Genomic DNA, 26,372 nt, shown 5'->3' with positions numbered 1-26,372 from the left:
GCCCCTGTGGGTGGGAGTGCCCCCTGCCCTGTACCCACCCCACCCATGCTCATGCCCACTCCTCTCTGCCTACTGCTGGTGGCAGGGCTTGCTTAGCAGGGAGGCAGCAGAGCCCTGTGGGGTGGTGGGCAGAGCTTCCCTTTCAGGAGCTCGGAGAAGACACCTGAAGCTGGATAGGGCTTTATCTGGGAGCCGGCGGCTGCTGAATAATGAATTCCAACTCTGCCACACTCCCGGGCTGCGCACTGGGTGCACAGGCGCGCGCACACACACACACACACACACACAGATACACACATGCTGGGCTGACAACTTGGAGGGGCGGGGGCTGGCAGGGCTGTGAGGCTCTGTGAGTCGCTGCAGGAGCAGCTTAGCTCTGCTTGGTTGCCTTGGTCTCTGTGGGCAGCATCGGAGGGGGGTCGGGAAGAGGAGGAGGAGGCGGCGGCAGAGAAGAGAGAGGCGTGTGAGCCGCACTCCACAGGCTAGCTCCTTCCCGCTGCTCCCGCCTGGCGGTGCCAGGCAGCCCACACCAGCATGGCCCTGCTCGTCCACCTCAAGACGGTCTCGGAGCTGCGGGGCAGGGGCGACCGGATCGCCAAAGTGACTTTCCGAGGTAGGGAAGATCCTGTCTTAGAGGGACGCCAGCTCTGAGAGCTGGACCAGCCCATGTTCTGGAGGCAGCCGGGGATAGGACAGGGCTGGGAGGAGGGGTGGGAAAAGTTCTAGCAGGAGCTGGGGTGACGAGCCTTTTCGCAGGTAACCATTTGCCTGGGACTGACTGGTCATGGTGATTTCTGGAAAATCAGGGTCTCCTTGCGCTTGCCAACATGCCAGTGCCTGGGCAGGGTGCAGAGCCCTCTGCCTGAGGGGGCAGAAGTGAGGATCCCATCACTGGGCTCAGGGAGACACAGGAACCCCTCCTCCTCTTTCTCCCTCTCCTGCAGGCTGATTTCCTTGAGCACAGGGCAGGGGCCGGGTCTGGAGCCTGGGACGCCCAGGGTGGCTGGGAGAAAACAGGCAGCCAGTAGCTCCTTGAGCCCCAGCGTCATGGGGGACACAGTTGGCTTCTCTTAGATCTATTCATGGGTGGGGACCCTGGGAACATCCGGCTTCTCTTCTGTCAAGTCTTTTTCCATCCTTTTCACTCGTGTATTCAGCGACCATTTATCTTGATCTACTGTGTGCCAAGGAGAGGGCTAGAAACACAGAGCCGAGCACAACCCAGCCCCAGCCCCAAGGAGCCTGCATCTGTTGGGCAGGTGTGGGACAAGCAGGACAGGCATGTGAGACAGAGGATGGGGTGAGTCCAGCATGCCAGCTACAGAAGCAGCACCCTCACCCAAGCTGGTGGCTGGTGGTCAAGGAAGACTTCCTGGAGGAAGCAACACTCAGCTGATACCCGAGGGCCCAGCAGGAGGGAGCTAGGGGAGGAGGTAAGGACCGAGCAGGCAGAGGGAACAGTGTGTTCAGGGCTGAGAGAGGAGCTGAGACTCTGGAACCGAAAGAAGTTCCATGTGTCTAAAGCGCAGAGAGGGTGCAGGAGCGGAGGCCGGAGAGCCAGTCAGGGCAAGGAGGTGAGGCTGGACCTGCCCCCGAGGGCAGTGGAGCCCCTGAGCATTTTAACTGGGGAAAGGCAGGGCCAGGCTGACTCTGTCCTTCACCACCCACGCTGCCCAGCCCTGGGGGTTGGGAGTACTTCTCACCAGACATGGCCCCTTCTCCCAAGAGAGGGGTCTGAGAGTGGAGGTGGGGACGAGGAGGTGAGGAGGGGGCAGAGAGGACCCCACCATGCTGAAGAGCAAAGTGAGCCTCGGGGCCCAGGCTGGACACGGTGCCTGCACCTCTGTTGGAAGGGAGGGGAGAGGCCATTGGCAGAACATTCCAGCAGGAACCCCGGGGCACCCACAGCACCTCCTCAGAGGCCCTAGGAGGCCCACACTGCACTTGTGTTCATAGCAACAGGCAGGGGTGGAGGTGATGGCAGTATCCCTGCCAGCCAGAAGAGGTCAGGTGGCGGGAGGTGGGGGGAGGCGGGGGGAGGCAGGGGGTCTGGGTTGGGGGTCTGGGTTGCCTGTTGCCTCCCGCCCCAACCCAGTGCCTGCTTTCTCTGCAGCACCCTCATCTCCTCTGTGTGCCACCTGCCGGCTCATGCTGGCTTTAGAAAAAGCAAATGCGTCCTTTCGTCTGCAAAATGTGCCCCTGAGCCCCACGGGCAGCACGAGGTGGGGCTGTTAAGCTACAGGTTGCCATCCTGTTGCAGCTGTGCTGGGACGGTCCAGACTGCACTGGACAGGCCCATTTGCAGGCTGAGAAACCAAGGCTTAGGGGTAAAACACTGAGCGTGGCATTCACGGAGGGGCCGAGGCACAGTGCTCCCAGCTCTCAGGACCTCATACTGAGTGCTCAATCCTGCAAGCTCTTTATCTCCTGCTGGGCCACTGGGGGCCAGCACCTTATCAATCTGACACCCATCTTCTCCTTGGAGCAGTGAAGGGGCTGGGCCTTCAGCCTCACTGACCACACAGGAATTAGCCTATTTGCAACCCCTGCTCTCCGGACTGAGTGGAGAAATGACTTCCAAGCTCCACATTGGCAGGAGGTGGCCATGGGCAGAGCTCCTGGGGAAGGGCACCGGGCAGCAGGAACAGGCAGATGGCAAGCAGTTTCCAGAAAGTTCCTTTATTACAACCAGAGATGCCTCAGCCGCTCACTTGCTGTGTCCAGCAGTTGACAGCTGTAGGCGCCCCCAAAGACCAACCCCGACCACAACTCAGAGGGATCACACCTGCTCTACAGTGTTCCACAGCCTCTCCCGGCGCGCGCGGCCGCCTCTCCCGGCACCCACAGCCACCGTGGATCAAGCAGGTCCTCTGCAGGGGAAGCCAGAAACTGGCAAACACACAGAGGGAGACACTGGCCCCAGGTTCCCCAAGGCTTTTGAGTGAAGCGCAATGCCAGGGTGGGTGAGGGAACCCTCGGTGAGCTGTGCCCATTGGCAGTGGCCCCAGGTAGGCCAGAGCAGCTGGTTGAAATATGGCTTGACTTTCTGTGCTCTGCCATCCAGGACACTAAGGAAAGAGCCCTGCTGGGCTATCGTGGCCCTCAGTCCTACCTGGGTTCTGCCACTTACTTCGCCTCTCTGACCCTCAGTTTCCTCATCTGTAAAATGGGCATGTTAGTAATGCTCACCTCACTAGATTGCTTCAGGAAACCATAGGTATGGAAGAGTTTGAGGAAAGAGTATCCAAATGGCCTGTGTGTTTGTGAGGTGGTCATTCTCATTCTCCTTCGAAGCGTTTGCCGGCCCCTGAGGTATCTTTTCTCCAGCTCAGCTTCCTCCTTCTGTAGGTCAGGAGTGAGCAGAGGCCCCTGTGTGACATATAAAGGGAAGAGGAGAGCGCGTCTGAGGGGTTCCAGTCTGTGCCAGGAGCAGGCAGGCTGGGCCTGGCCGCTGCTCTGCGGAAGCCTCCACTAAGATGTTCCGCATTAACCCAGGCAGGCAGACCCCCGACCCCGGTTTGCATCCGGCTGGGCGTGCACCAGCTTCGCCTGTGGCCACCTCTTCTCCCACCACCCTCAGGTCAGTCGGCCCCATGCTCAGGCTCACTCAGTGCTCCCAGCCAGCTCTGTATCTAGCTCTTAGCTCCTACTGCCCCTGGCCACTCCTAAGCTGGTCCCGTCCTGTTTGTACATTTCCTGAACATGCTGATGTCTGTGCACAGGCCTGGGACCCTGAGGTGAAGGGGCCCGCCTGGCCCTCCAGGAGTTACAACCCCATTGGGTCAGACAGGAGGTAGAGAGTCCTGGGTGAGTTTCAATTGTGCCTGCAGGCCACGGGGCTCAGCTGGGTTTCCCATTAACAAGATGGAGACAGTGGTCCTCATTTAGCTCAGAGGCCCGCAGTTCCCAGGAGTGATCAGGAGTGGGCAGTCTGGGAAGGGGCCGTCTGGACCACATGTTGCTACTCAAAGAGAGGAGATATTAGCATCAGATGTTCCTTTATCAACTCCTGAGATGGTTCCTGCAAAAAGGGTACTCTCATGGAAAGATTGTTACGGGAGTATCCTTTCTGCAGGAAGTAAAAAGAATTGCTTTGCTGAGAGATCCTTTGTAAATACTAATCTTTCTTTGCGGCATGGAGCATCTATTTCCAACAATCACAGACCCGCGGAACGCAGGGTGAACGGTCTCGAGGTTCTTTTAGTCCAACATTCTGTCCAGTGCTGAGCCCTGAGGCTGGGGGACCTGGGCTGCCAGGGAACTACGTGACAGACTGTCCAGACCAGCCTTGATGTCTCCCTTCTCTTTCCATCCCCTAAGCCTTCTCGACAAGACCTGCGGTTTGGGGATTTTCTGTGTGAGGCAGGGACTTCTGAAGGCTGGACCTGGCTTCCACATAATTCACCTGGGCTGGGAATTGGCACAAAGGTTTGCAAGGCCTCCCCCTCCGCCTTTTCATTCTTACTCCTCCTCTTCCCACCCTACCCCTGACTCCCATCCTGCTGTGTTCCCACTACATTCAACTTCTAGCCATTCCCAAAAGATACCACACCCTTTTACACCTCCAAGCCTTGAGACATTGATCATGTTTCTTCTGCCTGGAATGACTGCCACCCCCTACCTAGAGAACGCCCATTAGTTCTGCTCGTCCTTCAAGGCCCAGCTCATGTGCTACCTCCTCCATGAAGCCTTCCCCTCTTCTAGCAGCACTTCACGCACATTCTTCCTACTGCTCTGCCATGGCACATTGCAGTTTAGAAACTGGCCACACCTGGGAATGCTGCCCTGACTTTTGAGCCTCTTCAAGACAGACATCAGACATGGTTTCTGTCTTAGAGGGATTCGCTGTGTCACGGGTTTGAGTTCTCCCACTGTGGCACTGCCACTCTTTGGTTCCATTTCCCCAACTGCGAGCTCCCACCCCACAACTTTCTATCCAAGGAGGATCAAGGGACTGGAAAAGGCCTCAAGAGTCAAGAACTAAGAACCCTGGTTCTTACTCCCTCTATCAACTTCCCTAGCCCAGAGAATCTTCCAGGGCTCCAGAGAGGTTTAATAAATATTAGCAAGTTCAGCTCCAGCCCATAGGTGGGAAGCAAGAGCAATTGCATGTGTAAGCCAGAGTCAGTTAGGGGAAGACAGAGGAAGTAGGAAGGGCAGATGGGAAGGGAGGGAGGAGCAGGCTCTGAGTTGGCCCCTAGAGCCCAGAAGTGAGGCAGGAGTTTTTATTGAGCAGGGGGAATGGGTAGTATTTAAGAAGCCATTGAAGGATCATGCTCATTGGCAGGAACAAAGGCCATGAAAGGGCCAGGCATGGTGGCTCATGCCTCTTTCTGAGCCTTACTGTGACAACACATGGTGCGGTGTTGGGGACGGGGTAGGGTCTCAGCATCTGACAGAGAAGAACGGGTGCAGTGGCTCACACCTGTAATCCCAGCACTTTAGGAGGCTGAGGCAGGTGGATCACGAAGTCAAGAGATTGAGACCATCCTGACCAACATGGCGAAACCCTGTCTCTACTAAAAATACCAAAATTAGCTGGGCATGATGGTGCACACCTGTAATCCCACCTACTCGGGAGACTGAGGCAGGAGAATCACTTGAACCCAGGAGATGGAGGTTGCAGTGAGCCGAGATCACGCAGCTGCACTCCAGCCTGGCGACAGAGCAAGATTCTGTCTCAAAAAAAAAAAACATATACACAGAGGTGAAATGAATGCAGTATACAGGAGGGCCGAGGTATGCTCAGGGGTGGGGGTAAATCACAACAATGTTCAGAGGATGACAGCTTACTTAGAGTTACAGAGGCCAGGGAAGGCTTCCTTAGCAGGAAGAGGAGCAGGAGGAGGAAGTGTGTAAGCTGGGTCTTGAAAAACCGTGCCTGTCTGCACCCATGGAGATGCAGGAGGGGAGGAATTGGTGATGGAGGAAGGTGAAGTCATTCTGAGTGAGGGACTGACCAGACCAGAGGCTGGAAGAAGAGAATTGCAGCCAAGTACCATGACGAGGAAGCCACATCACGTAGCTGGAGCAGAGGCTATAGAAAGTGGTGGAGGGAGAGCAGCTAGGAAAGGCGCAGTGGGCCTGGTGAGTGAATGTGCAGGGAAGAGCTGCAGCTGAGGCCCTGGGGACAAGATTTCCCCTTACTGTTGGCTGCAGGCACCACCTCAGACTCCACATTAGATTTATTTACCCAAGCAAAATGAGGGACCTCTCCCTCTTGATGATAAATATATCTACTATTTGGAAACTTACCTGCCGCCCCTGGTAAAGGAGGCAGAATGCCCAGTGACCCCATTCCTGAGATGCTCCTTCAATGCCTAGGCCTGCCTATGGGCTCGGGTCCAGCCTGGCACCTCCTCTGTTGGACGATGTCGGGTTGGCATCGTCCCTGCTGAAGGCGGCAATACAGGGGACCCTTACGACAACCTCGACAGCCTGTGGCTGGCTATGGACACAGCCCTGTGCTTTTGCTATAGACCCAAGAGATATGCTCCCTGCAGCCTCCATTCTTCACAGCACACTCAGGCCCCCTCACCACACCTGGGGGAAATTTCTGCCTAAAGCCCCAGGTAGAGAGTGTTCTCCCTTCCTCCCTCCCCCAGAGCAAGCCATTGCACACCAGAGAACAGCAGGCAGAGCACACAGAAAATTTCCCAGGCTTCTCCTGCTTTGATAAGTAAGAGTGTGTTTTCATGTAAGGGAAACGATGGTAAAACTGTCTTCCGCTGCAAAAGCCCTCAGGAAAATGCTGCCAGAAATGTGCTCGAGAACAGACTTGCAAACCATTTCTCTGAATTGGAAAGTCTTGGTTATCTTAGCCACCTTTACTGACCACACAAAAGCCACACCTCTCCCACCCACTCCCATCCCTGGGTCTCTCTCTCTCTCTCTCTCTCTCTCTCTCTTTTTTTTTTTTCCCTGTTGCCCAGGCTGGAGTGCAGTGGCACAATCGTAGTTCACTGCAACCTCAACCTTCCAGGTTCAAATGATGCTCCCACCTCAGCCTCCTGGGATTACAGGCACACACCACCACGCTCAGCTAATTTTTGTATTTTCAGTAGAGATGGGGTTTCACCATGTTGCCCAGGCTGGTCTTGAACTCCTGGGCTCAAGTGATCTGCCTGCTTCAGCCTCCCAAAGTGCTGGGATTATAGGTGTAAGCCACTGCACTTGGCCTTATTTTTTTCTAATTTTTTATATAAAAAGACTCAAATATGTGCAAGAGTGGGGAGAACAGCCTTATGGCCCCATGTTCTTCCATCCAATTTCAGTTACCATCGATTCATGACCAATCTTGCTTCATTTGCATCCCATCCTACTTCCCCACCCCAAATTACTTTGAAGACAATCCCAAACCCCATACCATTCCATCTGTAAATATTCAGTACATAGCTATACAAGATAAGAACTCAAAGAAATACCACATACTTTGTCATTTTAAAGAAATTAATAACAATTCCTTAGTACTATCAACTAATCAGGCAGTGATCAAATTCCTAATTGTCTTGTCAATGTCATAATTTTTTTCCCCAATTTATTGGAAGCTTCATTGTAATATGTTTTGTAAATCAGGTATTGAATCATGTATTCACTCGTTCTGTTGACGGACAGCTGTGTGCCAGGCACTAGGAGATGGCGGGGTAATGAGACAGATGTGGTTCCTGTCCTCAAAGGGGGAAGATGACTGCTACACCTGTCATCATGAGGAGCATTCTGGAAAGAAAGGCACAGGTGCCCGGGTAGCTCATGGCGAGGAAACCCACTTAGCCCAGGAGGCCAGGAAGCCACTCCAGTGGGTGAGCCAGAGTCAGTTAGGGGAAGATAGAGGAAGGGCAGATGGGAAGGGAGGTAGGAGCAGGTTCCCAGTTGGCCACCAGAGCCCAGAAGTGAGTCAGGAGTTTGTATTGAGCAGGGGGAATGGGCGGTATTTAAGAAGCCCTTGAAGGATTGCAGCTCGGAACAAAGGCCATGAAAGGGCCCAGCGCAGTGGCTCACGCCTGTAATCCCAGCACTTTGGGAGGCCAAGGTGGGGGGGATCACTTGAGGCCAGGAGTTTGAGACCTGCCTGGCCAACATGGTGAAACCCTATCTCTGCTAAAAATACAAAAGTTAGCCGGGCATGGTGGTACATGCCTGTAATCCCAGCTACTCAGGAGGCTGAGGCAGGAGAATCACTTGAAGCCAGGAGGCAGAGGTTGTAGTAAGCCAAGATTGTGCCACTGTACTTCAGCCTGGGTGACAGAGCGAGACTCTGTCTCAAAACAAAAACCCATGAAAGGCTTCATCCTAGGCAGAGGGGCTAGGGGCTAACACTAGTGCAGCTGTGTGCGAGGCCAGGTGTGGAGATGCATCAGGGGAGGGTGGAGGGGAGGCTAGAAGGCAGGGCGGGTGGGGGAAGCAGCCAAACACGGAGGGTCATCGGTGTCACACTGGAGACACTCTTAGCAGGAGAATAGGATGCTAAGATTTTGTTTTGGAGAGAAGATTCTAGAGCTGAGGACTGTGGGCAGGGATGATGGGGAGGCACCCAGGGCAGGCAGAGGGCTGAGAGTCTCAGCAGGCGGGCATGAGAGAGGAAGGAGCAGTGCTGGGATCCTGGAGTGAGTGAGAGGGCAGGACAAGTGGCCTCAGGACAGGAGTACACTGTGGCCTTGGGGGACACCGCAGACCCAGGGATTTGGGGTTCAGGGCCTTAGTCAATTCTCCTCTAGATTCCTGCCAGCTGCTGACACCCTGAATTCTGTCAAACATGTGGACATCAGGGTGAAAACACCCGGAGCCATCACCATCCAGGTGGATGCCTTGAGGGCAAGCCCCTTGGCTGCTTTCCCAGGGACAGTACAAAGCATGGCACAGAACAGACCTGGCATAGAAGTGGGAGCAAGGAGTACCGCCTGTGGGTGCAGGAGCAGTGATCAGTTAGCAACAGGGCCCCCTGCAGCCTGCCATCCAGGCAGCACCAGTGACTCATTTCTCTCCATGGCAGTTTGAGAAAAGGCTCCTGAGACAGGGACTATCATGTGATCATTTTTACCCTAGACCACTTGACCGCTTTCTGTCTGAAATGATCAACCCACTAGATGCTGGCTCAACAGTCCTCGTTTCTATTTTATTTTCTTTTATTTCAAAGCAGAAGGGCTAATCTGCTGAGTTGGAGATCAGTGTTCACCCACTGGCTTTTATTTCTAAACCAAAGTTTAAGATAAAGTCAGGGCTGCGGTTTCAACCATATTTTTACCCTATCAGAGGGTAGAAGAGGCCCCTCCCATTATACCTCATTGTACTCCCAGTGCCTGGCACAGAATGGGTACCCTACATACTTGTGGATCACTGGGACCACTAGCTTAGGATCCAGCAGTAGCTGACTGTGTGGGTGGCACTGTCCCAGGCTCAAAGACAAATATCACAGGCCCTCCCTGCCTCAGTGCCAGGGTCTGAAAAGTGGGAACCAGCACTCTCAGTTGCAGGGCAAAGCAAGAGTTTGAGTGAGGGTGTGGAAGAAGTACGGGTTCGAGCTGAGCCAGAGAGAGGGGGTTTATCATCCCTGCCCTGCCCCCTGCGTCTCAGATGAGTCCCTGACCCAAGCCCAAGTTTCCATAGTGTAAACACGGATGTTAGCAGGGTGGGTTTAGGGGAAATACATGAGTGGAGGTAGAAATGACATTTGAGTACAATTTGTGGAAAATAAAGGGTTATAGTTCCATGAGGCCTGAATTTAACTGAGAAATGGGGAGAACGAAGGGGTAACCTTCTCCAGCGAGAGGCCCGGGGACTCTATAGTATCCCAAGTCTGGCTCTGTGAGTCACTGGTGATTTCGGAGAGTACACTATGTGAGAAATGTGAGGAATCGCTGCTTTCTTGGACAACTCTTTGAATTGAATTTCTTTCTTCTACCATGCCATCAACTGTCATAATAAAATTGAAGATGTGTTCCTCATAGGGAAAAAAAGTGTTATTACCAGAGATAATCACAAACAACTAGACAGAAAAATCACACCACTGTCAACCACCTTGACGTAACTGTCATTTCCAGAACATTACACATCCAAACTGAAAAATGTGCATTCTTCTTAAATGCACATAGAACACTCTCCAAGACAGACCATATGCTGGGCAATTAGACAAGTCTCAGTACGTTTCAAAAGACTAAACATCTTACAGAGTATGCTCTTTGACTATAGTGGAATCAACTAAAAATCAACAACAGGAGGATATCTTTGAAAGTTCCAAATATTTGGAAATTAATACCCTTCTTAACCTATGGTCAAAGAAGAAAATTAAAGAGAAATCATCAAACATTCTAAACTGAATTATAATGAAAATACAACATATTAACATTTATCATTTTAAGTACTTATAGTAGGAAAGAAGAAAAGTGTAAAATTGTAATCTAGGTTTCTGCCTTAAAAAAATACCAGAAGAGGCCAGGTGCGGTGGCTCACGCCTGTAATCCCAACACTTTGGGAGGTTGAGGTGGGCAGATCATGAGGTCAGGAGTTTGAGACCAGCCTGGCCAACATGCTGAAAATCTGTCTCTACTAAAAATACAAACATTAGCTGGGCATGGTGAAGGGCACCTGTAATCCCAGCTACTCGGGGGGCTGAGGCAGGAGAATCGGCTGAACCCGGGAGGCAGGGGTTGCAGTGAGCTGAGATTGCGCCACTGCACTCCAGCCTGGCGACAGAGCAAGACTGTGTCTCAAAAAAAAAAAAAAAGCTACTAAAAGAAAAGTAAATTCAACCCAAATCTTGAAAACATTGTACTAAATGAAAGAAGCCAGACACAAAAGACCACATATTGTATAATCTCATTTACAGTCAGCCATCACTTAATGATAGGAGTATACATTCTGAGAAACACATCCTTAAGCCATTCTGTCATTGTGTGAACATCATGTAGTGTACTTACACAAACCTAGATGGTGTGTGTGTGTGTGTGTGTGTGTGTGTATTGCCAACCACATACCTAGGCTATACGGTATGGTCTACTGCTCCTCAGCCACCAATGTGGACAGAATGTAACTGTACTCAATACCATAGGCAATTATAATACAATGGCAAATATTTGTGTATCTAAACATAGAAAAGGTACAGTAAATACAATATTATAATCTTATGGGACCACTGTTGTATATGCAAGACGTCGTTGACCGAAACAGTATTATGTGGTGCATGAATGTACATGAAATATTCAGAACAGGCAAATCCATACAGACAGAGAGTCGTTTTGTGGTTATCAAGGTCTGTGGGGAGGGAGAATGGGGGTGACTGCTCATGGGTATGGAGGTGACTGCTCATGGGTATGGAGTCTTCTTCCAGGGTGATGGAATTACATAGTGGTGATGGGTACACGACCTTAGGAGTATGCTAAAAACTATGCACTGTACATTTTAGAAGGGTGAATGTTATGCAATGAGAATTATATTTCAATAAATAAAAATCAAACACACCCCACCAAATTAAACCCAAGGAGAGTAAAAAAGGAAGGAAATAGAAAATAGACAACAGAGAAATTGAACAAAGCCAAAAGTTTGTTCTTTGAAAAAATTAATAAAATAGATAAACTCTGGCAAGACTTACCAAGAAAATAAAGCAAGAAAACACAAATTACCAATATCACGAATTAAAGAGGGAATATAATTACATTAAAAGGAAAATATGGGAATATTATAAATAACTTACCTCAATAAATTCTACAACTCAGATGAAAATGGAAAAATCCTTTAAAAAACAACTTACCAAAATGACATAAAAAGAAATGGAAAATCTATAGAGCCTCCATATCTATTAAAGAAATCGAATTTGTAGTAACGATGATGATGATTACAATAAACTTCCTTCCGCAAAGAAAACTTCAGGTCTAGATGTTTTCACTGCTGTATTGTAGAAAACATTTTTTTTTTTCCTTTTTTTGAGACGGAGTCTTGCTCTGTCACCCAGGCTGGAGTGCAGTGGTGCATCTCAGCTCATTGCAATCTCTGCCTTCCAGGTTCAAGAGATTCTCCTGCCTCAGTCTCCCAAGTAGAGTAGCTGGGACTACAGGTGCTTGCCACGACACCCAGCTAATTTTTAGTAGAGACAGGGCTTTACCATGTTGGTCAGGCTGGTCTCAAACTCCTAACCTCAAGTGATCTGCCCACCTTGGCCTCCCAAAGTGCTGGGATTACAGGCATGAGCCACCGCTCCCAGTCTGTAAAAATCATTTAAGGGAAAACATAATACCAATCTTACACAAACTCTTTCAGAAAATAGAGAAGGAAGAACACATCTCAATTCATTTTATGTTATCAAAACCTGACAAAGACCTTACACAAAAAGAAAATTACAGCCCAATATCTCTCATGAACACAGATGTAAAAAATCCTTAACAAAATATTAGCCAACTGAATAGCAATATATGAAAAGGAAAACACACCATGACAAGTGAGTATTATCCCAAGAATGCAAGATTAGAATGATTTTCTAATTGTAAATTAGAAAATCAAAATATTTCACCATATTAACACAGTAAAGAAAAAAATCATGATTATAGCAATAGATGCAGAAAATGGATTTGACAAAATTCAATAACCATTCATGATAATTCTCAGCAAACTACCAATAGAAGGAGCTTCTTCAATCTCATATAGGACAACAACAAAATACATCTGGCTAACAGTATACTTAATTCAGAAATATTGAACATTGAGATCATGAGTCAGGCAAAGTTGCTACTCTCACCACTTCTATTCAACACTGTGCTAGATAGAGTTCCAGCCAGTGCAAGATGGCAAGAAAAGAACCGCTCAGACAGATGGGAAAGGAAGAGGTAAAACTATCTTTTTCACAGAAGACCTGATTGGTTATGTGGAAAATCCTAAGGAATCTTTTAAAAAGCTAGTACAATTAGTGAGCGAATTTAGCAAGTTTTCGGGATGTAAGATTAATACACAGGAAAATAAATTTCACCAAAGACATGAAAGACTTCCACCCTAAAAACAAAACAGAACAAAATGCTGAGTGAAATTTTTTAAAAACCCAAACATGTAGAAATTAGATTATGTTTATGGACTGGAAGATTCAGAATTGTTAAGATGACAATTCTCCACAAAACAGTCTATAGACTGAATGAAATCCTGATAAAAATCACAACAGAGTATTTTGTAGAAATTGAAAACTATTTTAAAATTTATATGGACATGTAAATGATCTAGAAGAGCTAAAGCAACCTTGAAAATGGAGAAGAGAGTTGGAGGGTTCAAATGACAGCTGACCCCTGAACAACATGGATTTGAACTGCATGGGTCCACTTATACGTGAATTTTCTACTCACCTCCACCACCCATGAGACAGACCAACCTCTCCTCTCCCTCCTCTTCCTCAGCCTCCTCAACATGAAAATCATGAGGCTGAAGACCTTTATGATGATCCACTTCCACCTAATGAATAGTGAATATATTTTCTTTTTTTTTTTTTGAGATGGAGTTTTGCTCTTGTCGCCCAGGCTGGAGTGCAACGGTGTGATCTCAGCTCACTGCAACCTCTGCCTCCTGGGTTCAAGCGACTCTCCTGCCTCAGCCTCCCAAGTAGCTGGGATTACAGGCATACACCACCACGCCCAGCTACTTTTTGTATTTTTAGCAGAGATGGGGTTTCACCATGTTGGTCAGGCTGGTCTCAAACTCCTGACCTCAAGTAATCCCCCCACCTTGGCCTCCCAAAGTGCTAGGATTACAGCTGTGAGCCACAGCGCCTGGCCATATTTTCTCTTCCTTATCTTTTTTTTTTTAATATAACATTTTCTTTTCTCTAGATTACTTTATTGTAAAAATACAGTACCTAATACACATACAAAATGTGTATTAATTGGCTGTTTATGTTATCATTAAGGCTTCTGGGTAACAGCAGGCTATTAATAGCTAAGTTTTTGGGGAGTCAAAAGTTACACACAGCTTCTTAACTATATGAGGGGCCGGTACTCTAATCCCTGTGATGTTCAAGGGTCAACTCTATTTAATTATAAGTCTAACTATAACGTTAAAGGAATCAAGACAGTGTGGCACTGGTCTAAGAGTAGATATATAGACCAATGTAACAGAATACAGTGTCCAGAAATCAACCCTATACATATAAAATCAATTGATTTTGAATCAAGGTGTTGGATATCTATAAGTAGATATCTATATAGAGAAAAAATGAACTTCAAACTCCTACCTCATACCACCCACAAAAATTAATTTAAGATAGATTATAGATTTAAACATTTAAAAAACTACAAGCTTCTAGAAGAATATATAGAACATCTTCATTATATTCTTGGGTTAGGAAAAGGTTTTTTAAAGGAAAAATTTAAAACACTAAACATAAGAAATTCACTAAAAACTTGCATTTCTTAAAAATTAGAAACTCTCTTTGGCTAGTCACAGAGTAAAAAAAGTTGAAAACTCCTATTCATAAAAACTTCACATTTAAGAAGGCATGAGGAGGCAAGTCACACACAGGATGAAAACATTCACATTTATCTGACAAAGGACTTGTAGCCAGAATATATAAAGAACCCCTATAAGTCAATGATAATGAGACAAATGATGAAATGTTTTAAATAGGCAAAAACTTGAACAGACAATCCATAGAATAAGACAGACATATGACCAATAAACATACAAAAATGTGATCAACATCTTAAGTCATTAGAGAAATGAAAATCAAAATTACAAAGAGATACTATTTCACATGCTCTAAAATGGCTAAAATGTAGAAGTCTGACAGTAATCAAATGTTGATGAGGATGTGGAACAACTGAAAGTTTTTTTACATTGCTTATAAGAGTGTGAAATGAGGCCAGGTACAATGGCTTATGGCTGTAATCCCAGCACTTTGGGAGGCCAAGTCGGGTGGATCACTTGAGGTCAGGAGTTTGAGACCAGCCTGAACAACATGGTGAAACCTCATCTCTACTAAAAATACAATAATTAGTTGGGCGTGGTGGCGTGTGCCTGTAGTCCCAGCTACTAGGGAGGCTGAGGCAGAAGAATCGCTTGAACCTGGGAGGCGGAGATTGCAGTGAGCCGAGATCGTGCCATTGCACTCCAGCCTGGTGACAGAGCAAGACTCCATCTCAAACAAACAAACAAAAAAAAGAGTGTGAAATGAAACAATCCCTTTGCAAAACTATCTGACAATTTCTTATAAAGCTAAGGGTACCTACCCTGTGACATAACCATTTTGTTCTTAGGAATTTCCCAAAGAGAAATAAAATCATATTTCCACAGAAAGACTCACATGAATGTTCATAGCAACTTGACTCATATAGGCCAACCCTGGAAGCAACCCAAAAGTTTACATCATCAACAGAGAAATGGATCAACAAGTTGTGGTATATGCATACAACAGACTATCACTCTACAACAAACATCAGCACGTTACTTATATATGCAACAACATGGATGAATCACAAAAACAGTACGTTGACCAAAAGACGCCAGACACACAAAAAGTACATTCTGTAAGATACCATTTATATGAAGTTCAAAACAGGCAAAAGTGATGATCTTTGGTGCTAGAAATCAGGACACTGGTTACCAGGGGGCTAGAAATCGACGGGAAAGGGACACGAGAGAACACGTGGAGCAAATGGAAATGTTCCGTGTCTTGACCATGTGGCAGTTACACAGGAAAATGCATTTATTGAAACTCATTGAATTTTACACTTAAGATCCATGAATGTAAGTTTCACCTAGTTTTGAAAAAAGAAAAGAGAATCACACCTAAAATACCTAACACTTGAAAAATATTATATAAGATGAGGGGAAAAATTATTTCTGATTACATGCTACTAAAAATAAGCTATAAATGTGATTCACAATAGAAGAGGCCATTTTTATATTTAGCATATAACTTAAAGGTCTAAGGGAGAAGTGATCTGAGTGCGATAGCTCACGCCTGTAATCCTAACGCTTTGGGAGGCCGAGGTGGGAGGATCACTTGAAATCAGGAGTTTGAAACCAGCCTGGCCACATGGTGAAACCCTGTCTCTACTAAAAATACAAAAAAAGTTAGCCAGGCACACCTGTAATCCCAGCTACTTGGGAGGCTGAAGCAGGAGAATCACTTGAACCCAGGAGGTAGAGGTTGCAGTGAGTGGAGATCACGCCACTGTACTCTAGCCCGGGTGACAGAGCAAGGCTCCATCTCAAAAAAATAAAGGAGAAACAAGACTCTTTAGTAGACTGATAATAGCTATCTCTTATTGAAGGATAAGCTGCACCAGATGCTTTTGTAAGCATTATCATTTCCTCCATTTTAAGGATGAGGAAATGATGGCAAAGTGAAGTTAATTAGCTTCATCCAGGGCACACAAACTAGGAAGAAGTAGTTGGGATTTGAACTCAAGGACTCTGGTCCAAGAACCTTAACCTCTATCCTATGCCCTTGTGGTTGTAAGGGACTTGATGCTTTGCTTAGACTTTCCCATAACAGTCTCTTGTTATCCTCGTGATGGCCCCAGGACATGGGCTGGTCTGGGATAATGACCCCCAGCTTACAGGTGGTAAGTCTGAGACCCCAAGGGATTGGATGACTAGCTCCCGGGCCCCCAGCCCATGGGCCAGTGTGCCAGGCTGCACACCTGAGAGGGCCTGGCTCTTTTTCCTCCACAAAGGGGTAACTGGACCCTACTTCCTGGTGCTCCATGGGAGTAGCTGGTCTTCAAAAGGAACAGATTGATCTGAAGTGGGGAGACAGAGAATACAGCAGGGCCACCGCTCAGAGAGCTGCTGTGGAGGAAGAGAGGAAGAGGAGACGCCAGGATATGGGAGCGTCACGGGAGGGGACGGGGCTGCTTGCTGAGCTCTGTACAGCCCATCCCAGGCAGTGCGTACAACAAGGCTTTGCTGATTTCAAATAACATGAGGAAATAGCAGCACCAGGTCTGAGTCACCAGCAGAGTTTTACTCTGTTTCTCAGTTCCCACAGGGCAACAGCAATGGCAGGCACTGCTGGGAGACAGGCCAGTGGGCTGGGTCCTGGCCGAGTCATGACGTCCTTGAAAAACAGCCTTAGGACCGTCTCCTTCCCCTTTGGATAGCCCACCACCTCACCCTCTGCCCTCTTGGGACCCCAGCCTCTCTCCAGTCTTGCTTCCACAGGCTGCTCCCTGAGGGCAGGCCATTTTCACTTTTCCCTTCACCATGGGGACTCCCCTGTCCTGTGTCCAGCTCCTTGGGGCTTCATTCTGTGCTCCACACTTTGGAACATTTTCTTACACTGTTCTCTCTGCCTGCATTTCCCTCCTTCTCCTTGCTCCCCAGTCTCTCTGAATACCCAGAGTTCTTCTGATCTTCTAGTGTCAATGCCCGTGCTTCTGCAATGCCTCCTTAATCTGTTACATTGAGAGTCATTGCTCCTTTTCCCGTGTTCTCACTTTGTTTACACTTTTTGCATGCCAATGACAAAATTCTGCCTTATATAATTGGCAGAGTTTTCCACATCTGGCATATCTCCCTCTGGATTGTAATACTCTCCTGAAGGCATCGTCCAGATTCGAATGATGTTTGTACAACTCCCCTCTGTGAAGGTCAAATGGCACACAAGCCAGGAACAAGAAAGCTCTGGTTGCCTGTGGAAATGAATGAACGCACACAGGCTGGCAGCCGTGTCCCTGCACACCTGCCTTTTCTCAGAGGTGTGGCCCTAGCAGGGTAAGCTGTCTGGAAGAGGGAGCTATTTTGTGCTGATGGAACATTTTGTCCCCTTAAATCACGTTCCATGAAAGGCCAGCGTGACACCCTGCTTCTGAAACAAGCGCTGAGCTCGTCTCCATTTACGAGGGTAGCTGCAGTGTGGATATTTTTAAATGGTGAATGGAGAAATGGGTATATCCAATGCCACGGCGCTTGTTACACTTTGAGCACAGACTCTGCTATTCATACTCCATCTATTGACTCAGGGAGGAGTTTATTTCAGACCAAACAGCTCAGCTATCCCAGGAGCAGCTGCCTCAGAAAGAAGGAGGATGCTGTTCTATTTTCCACATCTAACCTCCTTCTCACTCCATCCACAACAGCCTCTCCATGCAAGGAAGAAGCTATTTTCTTTCAAGCTTTATTCTCCATCTTCCCTGTGACAAGAAAGGTGATTGGATATTGGGATTTTTTAATGGTTTTGTCTGAAAGCCATTTAAAATGAAGCTGGAATGTCAACAAGACTGACGTGGAACAAAGAGATGTTAGGTGGAAATGAACTTGAAACAAGAGATGGGTTAGTCATTCCCTTGATCACTAGGAACGGATGATGGAGGTCCCTGGCTCTGCTCCAGTGAACAGAACAGAACCACTCGAATACTGCCAGCCACTGTTTGTACATGCCCTCCTGAAATGGCTTTCCAAAAATGCTGAAAGACGTTTCGTTTTCTTAATAAGTTGGCCTTTCCACTCTTTCTGTATGATTGATGTGTTTCAGCAAACCTTTTTTAAAAAAGAATATCTAGAGGTAAATTTAGCTCATCCTGTTTGAGAATATTCACCATCTCTAAATCCCCAGGGCCTAAATCAATGAGGTTCTAGCACATTTGAAAGCAGAGCCCTGATGTATAAATTCTGCAATGGCTAATTTCACGTATTTTACTTCCTCTCTAACAAAGCTATGGGGAAATGCACAAGCAGGGGAGGGCTTGAGCCTCAGTGCTTCACACATTTGAATCTGACACCACCTTGGAGCAGGGCCCCTCCCCACCCTCTCCTAATCCTCAGCTGGGTTGCTCCGTTTTTCACTTCAAGAGACCTTAGAGGACAGCTATATCCAAGGCTCATTAAAATCTTCTAGGATGAAAAGGTCTTTGATTATTCAGAGCAGTAGGTCTTTAGGGGAAGCCCCCGTGCACAAACATGCTCACCTGATTCTCAATTTATATTGTGTGTTACTTGTGGGAAAAATTAAAAGCTTAAACCTCAGGCACTTTTCCTCTCCTCCCTTGGTTGCTGGGTGGCAGGGGGTGGGGGGGCTTGTTGTTGAGATATTTCTTGTTGATTTTTTTTCTTTTTTTTTTGTCCCTGGTTAGTGCTAAAGATTCTTCCTTTCCCATCTTGTTTATTTCACATCTCTTCTGCATAGATAGCTTCTGCTTTATGGCTTTTTCCTCATCTCAGATGCAGCCAGCCGTTTCCCCACATGCCCCTACTCCAAAACACACAGACAAACACATACCCTTCCGCAGTGCATCCACTCTCTTCGTTTCAGTGGATCTGACATTAACGTGCCACCACCGCCCCCTCCCCCACCCCCGCCCTCCTTGTCAGAGGGGAGCTCTGCATTGAACTAGGACTATCTCCTGGGACATAAAAGCTGCTAGGACCCTGGAGAGCTCTTCCTATACAGATGAGGCCACCCACGCCAGAGGAGAGAGGTCAGTTCCTGGAGGAAACAAGTCTGCTTTGCTGAGCCCCCTTCCTCGCCAAGCTCCCAGCATCACAGGGAAGGTTCAGAGGAGCTCTGATCCCTCCAGTACCTCCTTAGCTTGGTGCCACTCTAGCCCGGTCTCCTGGGTTTTCTGTAGGAAGAGGAGCACAGCCCGCTCCCCCCATGCTGTGGGTTCCATTAGTGACAACCCAAACTAACTCCCAAATAGGACTGGCTTCAACCTGGAGACAGCCCTTCAATGAAATGGTTTATGCTGGTGGAGATTTAAAGGTATTTGTCTTTTTGCTGGGTGCTGTGGCTCATGCCTGTAATCCTAGCACTTTGAGAGGCAGAGGTGGGCAGATCACTTGAGGCCAGGAGTTCAAGACCAGCCTGTCCAACATGGTGAAACCCCATCTCTACTAAAAATAAAAATATTAGCTAGGTACAGTGGCACATGCCTGTATTTCCAGCTAGTCAGGAGGCTGAGGCAGGAGAATCGTTTGAACCCTGGGAGGTGGAGGTTGCAGTGAGCCCAGATTGCACCATTGCATTCCAGCCTGGGTGACAGAGCGAGACTCCATCTCAAACAAACAAACAAAAAGGGTATTTGTCTTTCAATTACAAAAATCAAGCATGGTCACTGAAAAATAAATTCAAATTCACATGTGTATTTTTTTATCCTTCAGCCAGGCACAGTGGCTCACATCAAAGTATGCTGCTTTCAATATCTTCTCACTCTTCCTCCCCAGGGGTAACCACTTCCAATGGTTGGAGATGTTTGTCTATTCATATAAGAAATAGCATATAATTTGGGTGGGTATTTTTTTTTATTAATGGAGTTCTATTATAGATGCTGCCCTTTTTCCCTTGATGTGGAATTGACAGAGGATAACAAATTAATTCTAAGTAACAACTTCTTTTTTTAACCCATCCTATCTCTAGGTTTCTCCTCACAGCAATGACAACCCCTTCTCTTGTGGTTCCATCCCATCCCCAAAACAGTATTTATCCTCCCTTCTCTGTACCATGTCTGTTTCTTGTGCAAAATTGCACCTTGGCACATGTACTGAATGGTGTTGCACTGGAGGCCGCGTGCAGTGGCTCACGCCTATAATCCCAGTACTTTGGGAGGCCGAGGTGGGACGATCATCTGAGGTCAGGAGTTCAAGACCAGCCTGGTCATCATGGTGAAAACCCGTCTCTATTAAAAATACAAAAATTAGCCAGGTGTGGTGGCAGGTGCCTGCAATCCCACCTACTTGGGAGGCTGAGGTTGCAGTGAGCCGAGATCGTGCCACTGTACTGCAGCCTGGGGACAAAGTGAGACTCCGTCTCAAAAAATAATCATAATAATAATAATAATGGTGTTGCCCTTGCACTGGTGCCCTGTTGGCTCCTGGCCTCCCTTCTAGACCATCAGCTCCCTGCGGCGGGGGAGCCTGTGCATTTGCCCCTCGTCCATCCTCTATCCCAAGGCCCAGGACATGGCCTGGAACACCAGAGACTCCAGCGGCTGTTTCTCAAAGTGAGCTGAACTTGCTGTCATGGTTCCCACACACTAGAGCCTCCTCAACCTGCCCTCGATTCTCTCCTGACTTATTTCTCCCCACACCTTGGGCCAGTTCCAGCTGGACTAGCAAGGAGGGCAGCTTTACCTCTGTCCTCCCGACACACCCTACTGGGCAGCGTATGGATAGGGGAGCCTGGGACAATGTGTATCCATCTCACACACTCTCTACTTCCCGTGCCAGTGGGGAAAGTGGTGGCAGGAACAGAGCCCAGGAGGAAACTGCTGGAGACCCTCTTCACTGCTAAGGCTGAGAAGAAGACAGAGAACCATGACAGTGGAGGAAGGGGAAGGCCTTGGGCCCATGGGGGATGGCTGTCTGGGATCTGACTTGCTGTTGGGGTCTTGGTTTGGGCAGGAGCCCCTGGGGTGGCTGCAGACAGGGTCACAGAAGGAGGCTGGGCTTCACAGACCCCTGTCGGCAGGCAGGGCCTGCGCCCTCCAGACCAGGCCTCTGCTGAGGGCAGCAGGGCCCGGGGCCACCGGCAGAGCTGGGGAGGCTGCAGAGGAGGCTGAGAGAGCCACTGGGGCAGCAGTGTGGTGGAGAAGAGCACCTGGGGGCCGCTCCCACGGCCACACTGACAAGCCTGGGCCTTCTGTGCTGTAGCATTCCCATTCCTAACGTGGAGCTCATGGCCTTTGACCCGCCTCCCTCCTAGTGGGGCTGAGAGGGTCAGAGAAGAAGCCGCAGGGGACTGGCCTCACCCTGGGAGAGCTGTGCACGCTGTCCCACGTTGCACAACAAGTCAGATGCTGTTAGGACGACTCCCAGGCTGAGGAGGTCTGACCCCACGCTCATCATCTGGACGCGTCTGACCCCACACTTGTCATCTAGACTGGTCCAACCCTCGAATTTATTTCCTTTCCCCGCAGGACAATCCTTCTACTCCCGGGTCCTTGAGAACTGCGAGGATGTGGCTGACTTCGATGAGGTAGGAGGCCCAAGACCCCCCACCCTCAGCCCTGAGCCCAGAGGGGGACAAGCAGCGTTGCTGCCTCCTGCGGGAACACACTGGCCCCCAGTCCCAGGAGCCGGCCTGGTCCAAGCCCCTCACCTCTCAGCTGCTTCCTGAAAGAGGTGGTGAGGAGGGTGTGTAGGAACCCCCCTATACTGCCCCCAGAAACCTCTGCACAGGTGAAGTCCTTTTGCAAATGACACAGCGGGCAGCGGCCTGGCCTTCCTCGGTGGCCCTGCCGGGTCTGGGCCTGTTACTCCCTGTGGAGAACGAGCCTACAGGTGCTGTAGACCTGAATGTGAGCCAACAGCTGAGGGCCCAACGAGGTGGGTGAGTGTTGGGGATGTCGCAAAGGCCAGTCTGTGTCAGTCCCCAGGGCTGGAGAGCAGGGCAGGCACAGGCGCTGAGGTGGGAGTCACTAGGGAAACAGTGTTAATCACCCCGCCTGAGTCAGGGCCCCATCTCCAGATCTTTAGGAGAACCATGGGGAGGGGAAGACAGTCTGGATTTCTAGCAACAGCTTTGGGGGTCCATGAGAAAAGATGTGAGCTGCTGATCTATTGACAATGATTCTTCTCAATCCTCACTCCAGCTGGGCTGCTGTCACAATTTTATCAGCAAAGGAGTAGGTGACAGCCTCCCACGGGAGTGCCTGGGAGCAGCGAGAGGACTTACAAAGCATTCCTCTCCCTGCCATCCCCTTGGCACCTGGCCTGGCTGGGAGCCCCAGTCCCCACACACACACCAGCTCAAGCAGCCTGGGGCCTCCTCAACCACCTCACATCTTTTTTTTTTTTTTTTTTTGATACAGTTTCACTCTTGTTGCCCAGGCTAGAGTGCAGCAGTGCGATCTCCGCTCGCTGCAGCCCCCATCTCCCGGGTTCAAGCCATTCTACTGCCTCACTCTCCCGAGTAGCTGGGATTACAGGCACCGCCCACCACCACACCCAGCTAATTTTTGTATTTTTAGTAGAGATGGGGTTTCACCATGTTGGCCCGGCTGGTCTTGAACTCCTGCCCTCAAATGATCCACCCACCTCAGCCTCCCAAAGTGCTGGGATTACAGGCGTGAGCCACCGCGCCCAGCCTACTCACATTCTATTACCTATTTGTTTGCAGCGTCCAGGATCTATATTCCCCTCTGGCTGCTGCAGTTTCTCCAAGGTTGACTTTGGGGTGAGGACCAGCAGTCCTCCCTCACCATCTTGGCACAAACTGGAAGCTCTGTCATGACCCTCGAATAGTGTACCTCCTCTCGCCCAGGCTTGGCTCTCCCATCTGGCTCTGCGGGGGCTGGGAAGAGCCTCATGACAGACTCTGCCTCTTGAGGCTGGCTGCTGGCGTGTGACGGAGCAGCCACCAGGCTGACACTTGGCACCAGCTGCCTCCCCCTCCCCCTGAAACCCGGCCACATGGTGTGGCTGTGTCCTCGACCCAGAGCTGGAGACACAGGGAGCAAAGCCTTGTTCCTAACTCAAGCTCAGATGCAGCCATCAACCATCGCTGCTCAACGCCACACCCTCCCCAACGACTGCAGGGCACAGCTGCCACTACCTCCCTGTGGGCACATTCCCACTGCTACCTGGGACAGGCGAATTCCTCATTTAAAGTGAATCACTAGAGCTAAGGAAGTTTCTGTCTTTACCTTCTCCCACTCCTGGCTGTACAATGACCTCAGTTTCTGAGCCCGTCACGTTTGTCAAATGGGGTTGGTGATGGGCGTGAAGGTCTCTGTGAAATGATGAAAAAAATGAGGGTTGATTGTGAGAGTGGAGCCATGGCTGCCCACTGAGCCAGCTGTCATAGAGGCTTCAGGCTTGCCCCATTTCACACCTGGCCTGTTCCCTCCCCTCCCCATTTCCTCAGTCTGGGCACTGGGTGGCCTGGGGGAAGATGCCAGCAGCCTGGCCCGATTCCCCATAGTCCTACCTCCCTGGGCTTCTGCCCACAAATCCACCAGGCACAGCATCTGACTCCCTCTTCCCAAGACTCCCAGGGGACATGTCAGCCCAGGCATCCAGCCAGGGGGCAACCTGATGCCCCTTCCAAGGGTACCGCCACCCCTTTCCATGTCCAGCACCCCGGACACCTGAGCCACAGGTATACATAACATTCAAAGTTAATCACTGTGTCCTTCCTCTTCCCAACTCTGTCCAACCCGCCTCGAGGGAGAGTCTGTCTCTGCTAGCCCTGAGCAAGGGACCACATTCTGAATATCTCATGTGTGTCGGGCTGGGCTTGAGATACCCTAGAGGGAGGAACCTGGGCTCAAAAGTCCATGATGTTTCATATGGGAGCTTAGGAATGGGGTAGCCAGAGTCAGTGTGGAGAGACTGGAGTCGGGCAGAAGCCAGGCAGTTATGGAAGAAGCATGTGACTAAGGTCAGAGAGCAGGGCACGCGATGAGGGAAGTGGCTCTCCCCTGGGGAAAGTGCTGCCCACACAATGCAGGGACAGGGAAGCTTCCGGTTATCGTGATGAGGAATCTACTGGCATTTACTTAGTGGGGTGGGGAGCAAGGATGCAAAATGACTTGCAACGCGCAGGCTGTCCTGCACTTCACACCGGGGAGCCCTGTGGGAAGATGGTGGCAGCCCCAGCAGCAGCCCTGAGCTGCTTCCTGAGCTGTACCCCCTCCAGTCAAGCTCTGAGATAATCCACAGATGAAATCAGGCTCAGATGGTAACTACCCTTCCCCAGGTGACAAGGGTAGTTTGTCACCAGAAATCAGCCAAGCCAGGTTTCTGGATTCATGCGTGCATCAGACCCACGCCCTCTCTAGATACAGTGATAGGGCCTGACTCCCACCACTCCTGCAAGGCCCTTGGTGGAGTCTTTCCACATCCCCGCCTCCATTTCTCCCTCTGCGAAGTGGATGCAGCCCTGGCCACCACTGGTCAGCAGTGCACATCCCACAAAGCAGAAGGCCGCCTCCCATCTCCTGTTCAGGAAGGCCCCGGAGGCCTGGGTCAGCCCGGTCCCAAAGAGAGCCTGGGGCTGTCCCTTGGCTTTAACCTCTCTCCCTCGACCCGGTAGACAAGTCATAAATTTCCCTGGCTTCCCCCTGAAAGAACCAGCCTGCCAGTGGCTCCAGAATATCCTGGGAAAGAGGTCTTTCAAATCCCCCCAAAGCCTCTTGACTTCCCAGAAAGCCTCTTCTCTGTACCTTACTCTGCCCAGGGCCTGCAGAAGCCAGCTTAGTGAGACACACTGGCCTGGGGGGTCATGAGACCTGCACCACAGTCCTTGCTGGGGAACCACTTTGAGCCTCGGATTCCCCTTCTGTAAAAGGGATATGCTCCTTGCTCTACCTGCCCCAAGGGACTGTCACAAGTCTGAAAAAAAAAATGCAATGAGAGACCAGAAAGCAAATGTCTCTCACGGCTCTACTAGGTAAGGGATTCCAAGCAAGGGAGGGGCCCCTCCTCCTCTCAGGCAAGGGTGAGAGGGGCTGCAGCGGCTTGGCTAGGAACCTGAGTGGGGAGGAGGAGGCCATGGAAGAAAGACAGTGCTCTCTACAACAATGGGTGGAAACAGAGCCTAGACACGGTGTCTCCTTTCCCAGAGGCTGGAACCTGAGCTCCTGCATTTAACCTACGATGCTGGAAAAGCGGGGAGGGGGGAGAGAGAGAAAGACCCAGCCTTTGTGCCCTGGGGAAGCAAGAGTGGCCACCTTCAGCCAGTTTGATTTGGCTCTAACATGGGCCCTGTGTGGACCAGGCCCCATGGGAGAGGCCAGAGTAACAATCGTACGTGTAGCAATGATAAGAGGAACTGCTGCTATTTACTGAGCACTTAGTGTGCGGCAAGATGGGCTGAGAGCTTGGCGCAAGCATTAGACTCACTAGAACTTGCTGGGTTGGTAGCATCCTAGGTGACAAGGAGCTGCACCAGGATTTAAACCCAAGTCTCTCTGATTCCAGGGCCTCTGGTCACTTGCAAAGTAGACAAGACTCAGCCCTGCCCTCAAGGGGCTCAGTCTAGCAGGCAGATGGACCCACTACAAACAAGGTGGGACCCTGGGCCTTCTGAGTCCAGGGGAGGAAGAAGTCGCTAGCCTGGGGGATGACAAGGCAGGGGATCTTGGCCTCATCTGCCCCTTTCTGCTTATATCTGGAAGTCATGGGCTGTTACCTCCTGGAAGCCAGAAATGCACCTGTCGTGTTCATCATTGGGCTGGCACCCAGGATGGAGCTCAGAAAATGTCGCCAAGTGAAAGAATGAACAAAACAGTGACATTCACTAGGACTGGCACCTGTCACCGCAGGCCTGTGCCCAGACCTCATGGGCTCAGTAGTGCTAGTGACACATCAAGCCCTTTGCTGGGGTCTGGATGGAAAGGAAGCAGGCAAGGCACAGATGAGATCACCTAAAGGGACTTTAGATCACCTTGAACTCTAAGGTTAGAGATCATGTGGTTTAACCCTCTTGTCCTGCACTTGAAGAAACAGGTCTTAGAGCAGGGAAG

General features: G+C 49.7%; 1 protein-coding gene across 2 annotated transcripts in view; it reads left to right on the top strand.

Annotated features, from left to right (window-relative positions):
- The first annotated feature begins 534 nt into the window (after positions 1-534).
- The window catches only part of OTOF (otoferlin), a 98,798-nt gene continuing 72,960 nt past the window's right edge, over positions 535-26,372 (top strand). For both annotated transcript variants that reach the window (XM_021674401.2, XM_064364267.1), the window contains exons 1-2: positions 535-613; positions 21,822-21,880. In XM_021674401.2, the coding sequence (XP_021530076.2) occupies positions 535-613; positions 21,822-21,880 (138 nt within the window). The remainder of the gene's footprint in view (positions 614-21,821; positions 21,881-26,372) is intronic.

Source organism: Aotus nancymaae, unplaced genomic scaffold, assembly GCF_030222135.1.
Source record: "Aotus nancymaae isolate 86718 unplaced genomic scaffold, 86718_ANA_hifiasm-v0.15.2.pri h1tg000057l, whole genome shotgun sequence".
Classification (NCBI taxonomy): domain Eukaryota; kingdom Metazoa; phylum Chordata; class Mammalia; order Primates; family Aotidae; genus Aotus; species Aotus nancymaae.
Note: the sequence above shows the minus strand (reverse complement) of the source record. Positions and strands in the feature narration are given on the sequence as shown.